The sequence below is a fragment of the Rousettus aegyptiacus genome, unplaced genomic scaffold (assembly GCF_014176215.1).
Source record: "Rousettus aegyptiacus isolate mRouAeg1 unplaced genomic scaffold, mRouAeg1.p scaffold_m13_p_7, whole genome shotgun sequence".
In the NCBI taxonomy this organism is placed as follows: Eukaryota; Metazoa; Chordata; class Mammalia; order Chiroptera; family Pteropodidae; genus Rousettus; species Rousettus aegyptiacus.
Window position 1 is genome coordinate 48,023,221 of NW_023416310.1, and position 13,941 is coordinate 48,037,161.

Genomic DNA, 13,941 nt, shown 5'->3' on the forward strand with positions numbered 1-13,941 from the left:
GTGAATTTCTCTGGTAGAGAAAGTCTTGCATCTCAGAAATTTTCTTTAATTTTTTTTTAATTTTAGCTTTTTTTTTTTTCTTTTTAAATCTGACCAGTTACCTCTGGTTGTAACTCCTAGTTGTTCATGGTTTTAAACTTTATTTCTGTTCTTAAATACCTAGAGATACAAAGTGTTTCTATTGCACAGTGATTCTCAATGACGGTGAAATTTGATGTGAGGGAAACATACATCCTACAAGAGTGGCCTTCCTCTGTCCACTTCTTTTTTTGTTGGAGGCAGCATTTTACCTCTCTGTATTGGACTCTTGTCACATGAGAAGGAAAATTGTTTCCTTGGTTAGATAGCCTTGTCTGAGCTGCAGATGTTGTATATTGCAGATTATTTTAGCCCATTTGGAAAATTCTTTGATTCAAAATTTAATTAACTACAGCGAGGCGAAGCATAGGTGGCATTACATTTTGATGTGTCTTTCCAGAGTAAAGCAAGAAAAAACAAAAATATATATATATTTTTAAAATAAAACCCAACCCTATCACTATATTACAACGTACATTGGCTCTCCTTCTAACCTGTATGTCTTCTAATTTATTTCATAATTTTCAGCTTCCCCCCCCCCTCTTATTTAGGGAGAATTTCTTGAGCTGACACTCTTTGTATGATATTTAATAATTTGGTTTACTGCAGCATACAGTCTGCTAGTTACTTATCTTCATTGGGTGTTTTGTTTGGGCAATTGCATTTTTCTCTGAGAATGTTCTTTTCATGTTGCTCCTTTTTTTTATGACAGTATGTTCTTATCAATGTGGCAATCTCTTGAATCTCACTGAAATTCTGTTTTTTCCCATTTCTGGCAACAGCTGTCTTCTGAGAGGCTGTGTCCTGAGCACACAGATTGGTCTACTCCTTTTGAATTGCTGAATATTTTTATATCCAATGATTATTCCTCTATTTGTTTATATGTTTGAAATGATGTTTCCATCTGTTCTCTGTAGCTGAGATGGTTTTTTCAGAAACTGTGTAGGTCCCTGTGCAGTTTTTGTTCCAGAACAGTCTCTCTTTGGTAACCCAAAGCCTACTGGTAAATAGCCTCCACCCAGTCAACCTAGTACATCTGTCAACACAGTGCCCTATTCCATTTAGCAGGTTTCTGTGAAGTCCGGAACTGTGCCATACATTGAGGGCTCCTTATAGCCTCTAGTGACACCCTCAAAGACTCCAGTAGATTAGAATTTGTCCCCCTGCTTCTACCTCCAGCTCTTAGCCAAAGGCCGTTTGTGAACTGGTGTGGGTCTGTGGTTTGGGGGATTAGAAAGAGGGAAATCATTTTGTGATCCACTCCGCTCTACCTACATTGCTCCTGTTGAAGCCTTCCAAAAAGCTAGGAGCCCTGTTTGGAATGCAGGGGTAATATTTAGCCAAACTGGACCACTCATGGATATCTAACCATTTTCCCCCTCCTGTATCTTCATCTCTGCCTAAAATGCTTTCTTCTTAATCCCCATTTTGATCTGTGAAGATTCCACGTATCATTCCACGTAGCTTAATGCTACTTTTTTCCAGAAACTTTCTTAGAGTCCTTCTACCATATGTGAGCACTCCTTCATCACACGTTCTGCCTTATATTCTAGCTCTTTATATCTTTTCTTTTGCATTGTGAACTCCTTGAATTTGGGAACCATGTATTGCTCGCCTCATATGTAGAAATATTAGAATGAATAAGTAAGAGGAAGCCAGGTTTGAGTCACCATTCAATACTTAGTCATCATGAGACCTTGGACAAGTAAGTTATTTCACTTTTCTGAGTAGATTTTCTCAGGAAAATGGGCATAACAATAGTTCCTAACCTTATAGGCAGGTACTTACCTGAAGCTGTTCTGAAGATTAAATGAGCTAACATAGCACAGTGTACTTGGAAATAAATCTTAGTTTTGTTCTCTGTACTCTTTGTAGCACCTAGCCCATGTAGCACCTTATCCACACAGGCCTTCAGTTAACGATGACTGGGTGAATGCAGATCCAAAGTGCTTTGCACAAAACTCACTTTTGCACTGAGTCAGTGGCAGAGCTCAGAAAAGAATTCAGGGCGCCTGAGTAACCCGCACATGCGTAAGTGGGTCTTCAGATGCCTTTCATAAAGTCTGTAGAATGGAGGGGGAGAGTTTTGTTTGTTTAACGAATTGTAGCACTTCTTTAAGAGAGATAATTTTTTTTTAGTTGATTGGATTTTCAAATAATCAGTTGCCTTCTTGTTTGGGTTGAAGTTTTATAAAGAAATACCACAAAGGAAGGCCCAAAAGGGAGGCAACATAGTGTTACAATGGAAATTTTTGTTTCCAAGGAGAGTTTTGGATGGTTGTTGATTGTTAACTCGCCCTCAGACAGACTCCACAGTCCTATCAATCAGTAATGTGCTAATTCTGTGTGTGCTGCTTCCTCTGCTCTTCTCTGGTATGTTGAAGATGGCACGTCATCTCCCTCTGTCAGATTCTTGTCTAACAAGGTAGGAAAATTTCTTCCTTGAGTTGTAGCTTTGACTAAGCTGGGAGCTGTGATTGTATCTTTTTAGTAGGAGGAAACTTTTGTAATTGGCTTCTCTCATTGGTTAGTAAACCTGCAGGGGGAAAGGGAAGGTAAACACAATGAAGTGAACATGCCTTCTAGGAAATTCTCTTGTGTAATTTCCCTGTAGGACTGCGCTACCCAAAATCTTGGAAACTTGCTGGATTTGATGTACCGGGAGCCAGCACGATGGTCCTTCACATTCCAGACATTTTCTTTTTTGAGCCGCCTGAAAATACAGCTGGACCCATTCCCTGAGAAACTCTTACAGGCCAACAAAGCAGTACAGATCTTTGAGAGGTCTGTGTACAGTGACAGGTAAGAGCCTGAGCCCTTCACCAGTCATAAGGCCCCCGTTCAGCGCTGCATGTGTTCTCTTCTTGCTCCGACTCTGCACCACTCTGGTCACTAAAAAAAGTACTTTAAAATTTTGTCTTCTTTTTAAAGACAGCACTATACAGATTTGTTCAGATTCATAATTCCATAGGTTTGTCATATATGTATTTTTCATAAACTAAATGCACTTAATTTCCCACATTGCAACTGATTACATTTTTCCATTTTCTGGCACAGAGTCCAGCTCGTAGCTACCTGATATAAACATTGCATACTAAAAGGCACTGAGTAGACACTTAAGAAGTAGCATGTGTTCTTGAAAAGCAAATGAATCAGTGGTTGGTTATCACTGAGAAGAAGAGAGCAGACAGAATTAAACTTTGTGTTTCTAAAAGGATACAAGAAATATAGTCATCCATTTTTTATTCTTCAAGAAAGGATTTCTAAGTAGGAATAACAGATCTGTGAAATTGGCTTATGTGATAGGGCTTATTGCTGGCCAGAGTCTGTAATAGACATCCACTGTCCGTGTCAGGTGAGGGGAAGAGCAGTGTCCTGACCACCTGAGGGAGCGAGATGTGGAGTCACTTTTAATGAAGCCAGCAGATAGCTTAGGAATTCAGTCCATCTATTCCAGAGGAGCTAGTCTATCCAGGTTCCAGAATTCCTGGCTATGCTACCAGACCAGACTGTGACTTAAGCCATTTAGAGACAAAATGGGAGTGCCTTGATCTGGACAGTGGTAAGGTTTTTTTTTTATCTGAAGGCTATGAACAACCTGTGTCAGTGTGAAATGGTTGTTTAAAGGGTGATGATCTATGTTAAGCCCCTTTGAGTTATCAAAATGGAAAATGCCACATTTTCATTGTCCATTCACTTCTGAAGAAACTAGTTGGTTACCCATTTAAGTCTAAGTTAGACAAACTGGTTATACTTCTTAGCACTACTGTAAACAGGAGCCTCCTGGGAGAAAAAATAAGGGTACGTTTATAATTGTGATGTGATTTGTTTTAATGTTACCTAAAATCATTCAAGATATTGTTAAACAAACCCTATGGGCTCTGCATTCCTTCTCTATGTACCCCAAGAGAGAACCTACTTGTTAAAAAAGCTAAATATGTGAATTACAAATGTTCGTGCTCTAAATTTTGGTTTTTTCGCCTGTTGGTTATACTACCTATTTTCCTCTCCCCTCTCTCAAACCACGCCTGCTGGACTATGAAGATTATTTATAACGGAGCTGAGTTACTTAGAAACATACTCACCATCAGGTTTTTCACTTCCAGCTCTTTAGTGAGGTAGGCATATGAGAGACCCCTCAGAAATATAAATACTGTCTTTAGAAGCTATAAGATCTTAATATTTACTTGTAAAGGAAGAAAATGAGAATTGATTGCACAATAGGCAGCTGCAGCATCCTAGATTTTTTCTTCAGAGGGGTCATTTTTGAGACAAAGGATAACTAATTACATATTCTAATCCTGGTGGTGATTTAGAGCCTTTCCATTCTTAAAAATTCACCCATTTACTCAGCACAGGCCTGGGAGCTGCAGCAGAAAGCAAAACAGACCCAGTCCCTACCTTCACGGTGACCCTAGTCTAACAGGGAACTCGGAGACTGCACACGTGCTCACGTGTTATATGTGTTTCAAAGGACGAACATGATTGTTTGGCAGAGTGGATGATAAGGAGGAAGAAGTCTAAATCTTTTCTGTTTGTGTTAAAAGAAACGGTAGCATATGGTTTTAGGACAGGGACCCTGCCATCTAGGTTCTTACTTTGGTTCTTCTCCGCAGCCTCTACGTTCAGACTGCAGGACTTTCCTCCCCTTAGCATTCAGCACCACCCCCTTCTACTCCCGCTCTCCTGTCACCACCAGCTTTGGAGAAATAAAGACGTGTTCCTCCTTAGAAATGGCGAGGCCCCTTTTTATAGGGCTTATTAACAGATATTTCATTTCTCTTTATAAGATCTTAATTTCCGCATTACCTATGAGGAAGTTAAAAACCTTTTTTTAGAAATTGAGTTACAAAAGTCACCTCTTTTCTTTGTTACCTTTAGCTAGGCTTTAGCTAAACCATTTCAGACCAGGACAGTTGACTTCTAGAGCTCCCAAATTAGTTACTTCATATCCTAGCTCAGAAGCACTTATAATGCTGATTAGGACGTCTTGAATACTATGTGTCTTTCACTCCTCCCAGCACCTTCCAATCTTCACAACAACTCTGTGAGTTGGGTTCTACTGTTCTGTCTACAGAGGAAGAAGTAGGCTGAGAGAGTTTGATGATGTGCCCATGGTGGCACCGCTGGTGAATTTTGGAGCCAAGATCAGACACAGGAATGTGACTCTGCAATACTTCCCTGAACCATTCATACACAGGGATTCTGAATTTCATTTTCTCAAAAGTGGCCAGTAGCCCGAGCGTTGCCTTAGAAACTGGAGCTCATTGTTTAGGATGTAAATTGTGTTTATATCAAGATGCCTGAGGCTTGAAAGCATAATTGACCATTCAGAAGTGTTGGTTTCTGGTTAGTTCTGACTTCCTCTTTACCAGATAGATGCTCCTTTGGATGCAGAAGTAAGTAAGGGACAAAGCTAGTTGATTTTTAGATTTAGCTTTTTATATCTGGATTAGAGGCTCGGCAGCAGATGAAGCAAGTAAGTAAGAGCCATGTATGCTTTGGAGAAAAGTCTGCTTTCTTGGTAATCCTGAAAGTTAATAGGAAATACACTTCCTGCTCCGTAGGTGACACTATTGAAACACAGCTCTTTCTACACTTCTAAACAAAACAAAAGGGTGGCTCAGCAGCTTGGAGACTAAGAAGCTCTCAGTTCATAAATGAAATGTGCTGGGTGCTTTATACTAGATAGGTTTTTGTTTGGGGGCTTGCTACATTAATAATAAGGAAACCTCAGAAGATTGGGTGTACGTGCACCATTTACTGTATGTCCTAACAGGTTTCCAGTGGGGAAAATTGTTTGTGGGCAATTATAGACACTCTTCCAGTGCCCCTTTGTGCTCTCAGTGGGTTAATCTACCTGAAGAGCTGTGATTTGAGCTTCTATCGATGCTGTTTCCCATTTTAGTGTTGAGCAAGGAAGGAGATACAGGTTAAATATTCAGATTTCTTAAAAATTGATAGAGAGCTAAAAGGGTTAAGTGGTTAGAACAGACATGGATCAAGTTGGTTATTAATTTTTCTGCTTCTCTATTTTGCCTTTCATTCTATTTCTCATTCTTCTCCTCTTCCCCCATCCCACCTACATTTCCAACCAGGTATATCTTTGCAAAGAATCTTTTTGAAAATGGTTCCCTCAGTGACATGGAGTGGCATATCTATCAGGACTGGCATTCTTTTCTCCTGCAAGAGTTTGCCAGCCGGGTCCAGTTTCATGGCTTCATCTATCTCCAGGCTACTCCCCAGGTAATGCAGAACCTAAAGTCTTGGACTTCAGGGCCACGTGAAACTTAAGAGGAGATGTTCCCCAAGCCCCTGATTTTCTAGTTGGAAATATTAGACTGAAGGTATTATGTGGAGCACAGAGAGCAGTGGGTAAGCATCCTCCCATTCTAGCACCCAGCACCCCGTTTTCCACAGACTTTCTGCTACAAAGGACTAAAGCAGTTGACTGTGCACAGAAAGCGTCTTGACGTAGCAACAACATAGAGCAAATTGGACATTATCTTTTTTCACCTAGGGTTTGTAGGTTGGACCCTTTGACCAAGTAACCTATCCTAGTTGCCTCAGATTTTACCTCCCTCTGACTGGATCATCAGAGTCTGTGGTGGTCTTAATGGTTTCCTGAATAGGATGTGGGGAGGGAGCGAAGGAGGGTTTCCTCACTTCATCCTGACATCTCTGTTTTATAGTCCCCTTTTGAACCTTGAGGATACCACCGGAAAGGCAGGGTGGACTACAGAAGTTGCTTTCCGTGACTCTGGAAGCCATGACCATGGAGCCAGCATAGCACACAAGAGGATGATATCACAGAGGGAACACCAGAGTCTCTGAGCACAGCAGTGGTCCTTAGCCTCTGCTGACTGGAGTGACCTTAGGCAGCCCCTGGAAACCTTTCCCCTAGAGGGGTTCTTGTCTTTTTAATCCAGTGGCTCAGATTAGTGGTCTCTAAGGGCTCTTCTGGAGTGGGATTCTGAGTCAGGGCAGGAGGTATTTTTTGAGACGTGTGTTGTTCTCAGCCTTTGAGACATATATATCATGTATAGTCAAATGCCAGGTATGCCACATAGTCTAAGGAGTGAAAGCTCTCTTCAGGCTAGAGACCTTGCTTTTTAGAGACTGGACTGAGCCTTGTGGACAAGAGGAATTCTGAGAACAGAGTGAATATGGTCCGAAAACACAGAGGAGAGCCCCGTTGCACAGGCTTCCAGGAGCTAGAGAGGAGAGGATCAGAAAGAAGGGCCTCCCCTCAGGAAGGACTGGGACCAGATATTGGGAGTTCCTGGAGATTATGAGGCAGAAACTAGATCATAGAAGGAAATAAAGAGATCTCACAGAATAAATAGGGTCTCAGGTTTAAAGTGAGACTGAACTAGAGATTTAGTGAGGCCAGAAGGCTGAGAACCTTCAATGAAAAGAACCAAGCTGCAATTAGGTGCATTAATTGTAAGTTGACGGGCTGGGTCAAATTTATATGACTTCTTTCAGTAGTCTTCATTGCCTGGGAGCGTTAATAGAAGAGGCATATTGTGAAAGTGATACTTGAGGGATGGGGATTGGTATCAGCGATTAGGGGAAAAGGAGACCCCTGCCAAAGAGGATGGCTCGAAGAAGCTGAGTGTAGGGTTCAGGGCGAGGGAAAGGCCTGGTCCCCAGGAGAGCTCCTGGCCTGGGCCAAGGAGGAGTGAGAGTGCTGTGGGCTTGGGCTGAGTGAAGTTTGTAGGTGGAGTTCGAAGTGGTGGCGTATTTCCAGTAGGAGTCATGGGACGGATGGCCAAAAGAAGCAGTGGATTGGGGGGCTGAGCTTTAGGAGGAGATTTGAGAGTGCTGACCTAAGCTTTTCCAAGAGAAACAGACCTTCAACATAATCAGCTTGGTGCCATGAAGACAGTATTGGAGACTAGGAAGTGAGTGAACTCAATTCCTGAGAGCAAAGCAGGGCTGCAAAGGCTTCGTGTCTGGGGAGTTAAGGTTGAACCCAGACACTGGGACCCAACAAGGTATGCAAGGAAGTCTTGATCACTTCTTCGTGCGTTCAGATGACTTTGTGAGAAGGAAGCAATGATGATGACAGTGGTGATGGTGATTATTTTGATGGTATAGCTGATATATCTCTTTGGAGAGACTAATTCAGGGGTAGAATGAGGGGAGTTGGAGGATTATTGTAACCTAATGGTAGAAAAAGAAAACTAGCTTAATTCATTTTGAGATCGGATGGAGATTTTGGTGCTGTTTTGATGGCGTTAGAGCCAGGGACCCAGAAATCCTGGTACCCTTCCCCTGAAGTCACCCTGACCTCTTTTGTGAGATTCAGAGGTAACTATGTCTAAAAGAAGAGCAGAACAGAAGTTAAGACATCTGCGTAAAAAGCTATGCAAGTGATCAATACTCCAGTGCAGAGCCCGGATAGAAATACTAAGTTCAGAGCATGTGAGACAGACCTAAGTAGGACCTTCTTCTCCTTTCCACCTGTTTTCACCTAAATTCAAACAAGCAAGCAAGCCAACAATAGAAAATATCAAAACAGAAGTGTCTGGGCCTCAGTGTTTCTACGCAATACCATGGACTCAGGAAGAGATTATGCAGCTGGCCAGTGTGCCTCAAAGAGCCAGGCCCTGCCTGGGACTTCTGCAGCACAGAGGACAGTGTGTGCAAAAGCTCTGGGAGCAATTCCTGTCCTGGCCTGTCAGAGGGAACAAGTGAACAACAGGGAAGTCTGCTTGGTGAAGGATTCAAAAAGAAAAGCTCAAACTTTTCTCAGGTGAAAATAGTTAAGAGAGGAGTTTAGAGCAGGTACCGATAGATACACGCTGAAATACATGAACAACTGCATTAGCAAAATAAGCAAAAGGCAAATAACTTTATTTTAGAAACCTTTGAGATACAAAATAAGACCATGGCAAAGTCTAAGGGTAACAGAAACCACACACGAGAGAAGAATTAGTTGCTATCTCTGATTGCAAGCAGTCTGTGTGGCAAGGGAAGTTTGGCAGCGGTGAAGGGGGAGGGGGGTTGGTTCAGGAGATGAAGAGATGAGGTCAGTCAGCTTGAGACTGCTGGTCCCTCCTTCTGCCCCCCCCCACCCCCATCATTTGCAGCTGCACTGTCTTTCCAGGTGTGTTCTCCCCTTGAGGACTGAGATGAAGAGGGACCAGATTGTGCAGGATTTTTTTTTTTTTAAGAATTTTTATAACCATATCAGTAAAGCAAGAATTATGCCAAATGCTCAAAATAGTTTACCTAGACTTCTGGGGAGGTGGGGGAGTTTGCTCTGTTAAGGAAATGAATAGGAAAAATGGAAATGTTAGCCTGTTTTAATAGGAAAGACCTTAGCATCAATGTTTGCCTGCAGCAATGAATGAATAATTATAGCTTTTATAAAAAGAATTGCTCTGCCCTTGTGTATAATTGAAAACATTAAGTCACATTTTTAAAAATATACATTTTCATTAATTCTGATAATATTTTTTTCTCACAGAAGAAAATCGAGTAGCTTTGCTATGTTTAGAAACCCTGAAGCTACCTTGCTGGTGGGAATGTAAATTGGTTAGCCCCTAAGGAGGCAGTTTGACAGAATGTTCTAGCAAGTGCACATACATTTTGACCTATTAATTATGCTCCTTGGAATTTATTCCATAACTATGCTCCCATGTGGGCAAAATGGCTTATGTGCAAGGCAGCATTGTTTGTAATGGCAAATGATTGGAAACAACCCGAGTGGTCACCAGTAGGGACTAGTTGACTATATTATGCTCCATCGTGCACTGGAAAACTCTAAAGTCATGAAAAAGAATGAGAAAGTACTGTACTGATATGTAACAGTCTCCAAGGTATATTAGGTGAACAAAGACAAGACCAGAGTATATGGTAGGACACTTTTTATATGTATGTTTAAAAAAAAAGATGGAGGCAAAAATGTGTATTATGTGTAAAATATTTCTGAAAGTAAGTTAATAACATTGGTTGGTTGTCAGTGGGGTGGAGAACTGGGTAGCTGGAAGTCAGGAGTGTAAAGCCGTGTGATTGGGTTGGCAGAGGAATAAGGGGAATGATCTTGAAGCCGTCAGCTGTGGGGTGGGGATGGAAGGGCAGAAAGGTAGAAAGAAGGAAAGAAAAAGAGGTTCAGAGAGAAAGTAGAAATGGAAAAGATAAAAGGAGAAAAAGGTAAATGGATAGAAACTAGGTCAAAACAGAAGTGGCTGGGCCTCAGTGTCCCCACCCATTTAAAACATTAAATGAACACATGCAACAAATATTTTTTGACCAGCTACTCTGCCTGAACAACATGGACTCTGGCCTGCCTCCTGGTCTCTCTCAGTCACCGTGCCTTCAGCGTACCCTGTGCAGACTTCCCTCTGTTGTCTAATACAGCCAAAATGCCACTGGTGGTCTGTGTTTGCCCAGGGCCTAGCACAGCGCCCAGCTCTCAGAGTGGGGCTTAGTGAGCTGTTACCAGAGATAAAGGGGGGGGGGGGTCCTGAGGCTTCCAGGAAACACCTCTCAGACTACAAAAGCCTGTTTGCTTATTCCCTTATCTGGTGGCTTCACTTAAGATCCAGACCTCGTAGTTTAGCACTTGATTCACTGTTCAGCATATTTTATTTTACTTATTACCTAATGACATTATAGAATCCCTAGGATAAAGACTTCATATAAATTTGGGATGATTATTGATTCAGGAGAGAGAAGGAGACCAGAAGAGATAAAAGTATTAACGTGTTAGATCTGTCTCTGTTAATCAGTTTGAAAAGTTGAACTTAAGATTATAAATGAAATTTGTTTAAATGATTTTGTTTCCTTAAAGGAAAGATGGGACAAGAGGGAAACTGCAAAGACTGTGTCTTTGGAATACTGTTCACCACAGTTTAGGGGTAAAGTTTTTTAAGTGTTTGAAAGAGGGAAATCCTAAACCAGTGGGTTAATCCACTTATTCTTCCAGGACAGATGGCTTTGAATAATGAAATGTTTGCTGGGCAATTCAGGCAAAATAAACATTTGGAGCAAAAGTTTGGAAGTGTAAATGAACTTAGTCTGCCCTGCAAGCTACAGGTCACATCTGGCCAAAGCAGTGAGTCCAGGGGAGGAGCTAAGGAAGTTGAAAGGGGAGAGGTAGGAGGAGTGGCCACACTCTGGAAGGGAATGGCCCTGCTTGACGGGTAAAGGGAAAGGTGACAGTTTCTGAGCCATTGTGCTTCAAAGTTTTCTGTCAGGTGAAGGCAGGAAAGAATTATGCTTACTCTGGAAGGAGCAGAGGAAGGAGAGTTAGTTCTAAGCCTCACTTTTTTTTACTTTATCTATGCCTATGCAGATTTTGTATTCTGCTGCAGTGAGTGAGTGCTGTGATGTGAAAGATACTTCAAATTACTTTCCCTTTCATAAAGGTCATGCTACTTATACTTTCTTGAACCTTGGGGGAGATGGCTGTAGGCAATAAGGAGCCAGTGAAGTATTTCCAACTAGAGTAAGACCATTATATTGGAGTCCTGTGGAAGGACAGATGGGGAGAAAGGAATAGCTCTTACCAGGAACTTGACCTGCCTTACCTCACAGTGACCCTCTGCAGTGAGTAGGGATTAAAAGATTGCACCATCAGTGCATGGTGGAGACAGGAATTTAATCCTGAGCTTCTGATGTTAGGGTCATTCACTCCACTGCCTCCAGGAGGCAGAAAACCAGAGGCCCTTGCTATAGTCCAGGTGACAGGTGATTAGGACCTGACCAGGACAGAGGTGAGAAAGAGGCAGGGAAAGAATGAACTGGAGAGAGATTAAAGAACATTTCAATGACTTCCTGGATGTGGTTGGGAGGAGGAAAAAGAAAGGTAATTCCAGGTTCCCCGGGCGGACGATATTTACTATTAACCTGTGACTGAATAAGAAAACTAGACTGCAGAAGCAAATCGTGGTGTATAGTGCCCAGAAGAGACATTCTGAGTGGGTCCGAGAGCCCCTCAAGACTGCATTGTAACAGCCAAGAAAACAAATGAGCTCAACGGGGCCTGGGCATTCTCTTTTAGGTTTGTTTGAAGAGACTACACCGAAGGGCCAGGGAAGAAGAGAGAGGAATTAAACTGGCTTATCTCGAGCAGCTTCATGGTCAGCACGAAGCCTGGCTTGTTCACAAGACCACCAAGTAAGCAGAGAAGAGGGTGACAGCCTGCCCCCAATACCCAGTCCTAGAATATAGAAAGTTCAACATGCAGCCCTATAAGCAGGTTCAGAATGTACTGGAAGTGGTTGGAAATGTGAAACATTATTCTATTCAGAAGTTTAATTTTGAGTGTAATCTGTATTTTCCAAGAAACTTTTTGTTAGATTCTATTTCCCCAGCTTTTTTGTTTTTTAAAGTTCCTCTAGGTCAGACATGGTAATTGATGATGATAACATAGTTGGCTCAGGATGAAAGGCTAAAAACTTTTAGAGAAATTGTCCATTTACTAAGTTGACATTCCTAGTTTTAGTCTTTCCTCCCTTCAGGACAGGTATGCTCTCCACTTAAAATGTTTGGGACCCTCACCTTCAGGATTAGTCTGAAGACTAAAAAGGAATTTCAGCCTTTTTCCAGCTAACTTTATTGAATTACTTTTTAAAACTGCTGTTTACATGCCATTTCATTGAGAAGCCATGTGACTGTAGATCTGTTCTCAAAATTATTAAGACTTGGTGAGTGTGTGAAGCTTGGCTCAGTGTTCTCTTTTCTGTTCCTTAAATGTTCATGCTTCTAATAGGCTCCACTTTGAGGCTCTGTTGAACGTTCCAGTGCTGATGTTGGATGTCAATGATGATTTTTCTGAAGAAGGCGGCAAACAAGAAGAGCTCATGAAAAAGGTGTGGAAGGCCTGAATTCCTGCTTTCTGATGGATTTCCTCTATTGTACTTTAATCTTCACCTCAAACTTCAATATAATGGGTCATGTGCTCTGTGCCTCAGATTGCATTTCACACTCCAGAGCCTGCGGGGCATTGTGCAAATTGCAAACGTAATCCCAATTTTCTAAAGTATTTCGAGTTAATGATTGTTAAATAATTGATTTGTAATATGTACTTCCCAGCTAACTTCTCTAAGGTATTCCAGAACTAGGGAAAAGAAACTTCTGGATTCTATTTCCAGCTCTGCCTCTTAATACCATATGTCCCCAGGCAGGTCTCATTTCCTTTCCATACCTATTTTCCCTTCCTCACAAAATACTCATGGGCTTGGCTACCTGTGCATTGTGGTGGACTATGGTATAGTCTGCTGAAAATGTGAAATTTAACTTTTGGGTTTTCTTTTTCCCACAGGTAAACACCTTTATAAAGACTCTGTAACTCATATCAGGGTGTTCTGGCTGTGACCTGGCTCTCTGACTTCCCGAAGCTAGAAAGAGGCTGCGTCACTTTTCCATCCCCATTCCCATCTCCTCTTACTTCTGGAGTGCTCTGAGACGCCCACGGATGGTTTCTGTTACCCTTAGACTTTGCCATGGTCTTATTTTGTATCTCAAAGGCTTCTAAAATAAAGTTATTTGCCTTTTGCTTATTTTGCTAATGCAGTTGTTCATGTATTTCAGCGTGTATCTATCGGTACCTGCTCTGAACTCCTCTCTTAACTATTTTTACCTGAGAAAAGTTTGAGCTTTTCTTTTTGAATCTTTCACCAAGCAGACTTCCCTGTTGTTCACTTGTTCCCTCTGATAGGCCAGGGCAGGAATTGCTCCCACGACCCTGACCAGGCCCTGCCACAGAGGGATGAAGAAGGGAAGTAAATGGCTCAGGAGTGAGTGAGTCCTCAAGTATGAGCCCCCAGAGCTAGGAAATGGAGCCTGAACTTCAGGAAGCTTCTTTATCTCTTTCTACCCAGCACTCTTGGTATGGAGGATGGGGCA

The 13,941-nt window shown here is 41.9% G+C and overlaps 1 protein-coding gene across 2 annotated transcripts in view; it reads left to right on the plus strand.

Annotated features, from left to right (window-relative positions):
* Positions 1–13,604, plus strand: part of DGUOK (deoxyguanosine kinase) — a 30,204-nt gene extending 16,600 nt beyond the window's left edge. For both annotated transcript variants that reach the window (XM_016130694.2, XM_016130697.2), the window contains 5 exons: positions 2,693–2,880; positions 6,177–6,324; positions 12,095–12,210; positions 12,806–12,905; positions 13,358–13,604. In XM_016130694.2, the coding sequence (XP_015986180.1) occupies positions 2,693–2,880; positions 6,177–6,324; positions 12,095–12,210; positions 12,806–12,905; positions 13,358–13,384 (579 nt within the window). In that variant the 3' untranslated portion in view covers positions 13,385–13,604. The remainder of the gene's footprint in view (positions 1–2,692; positions 2,881–6,176; positions 6,325–12,094; positions 12,211–12,805; positions 12,906–13,357) is intronic.
* Positions 13,605–13,941: the final 337 nt, after the last annotated feature.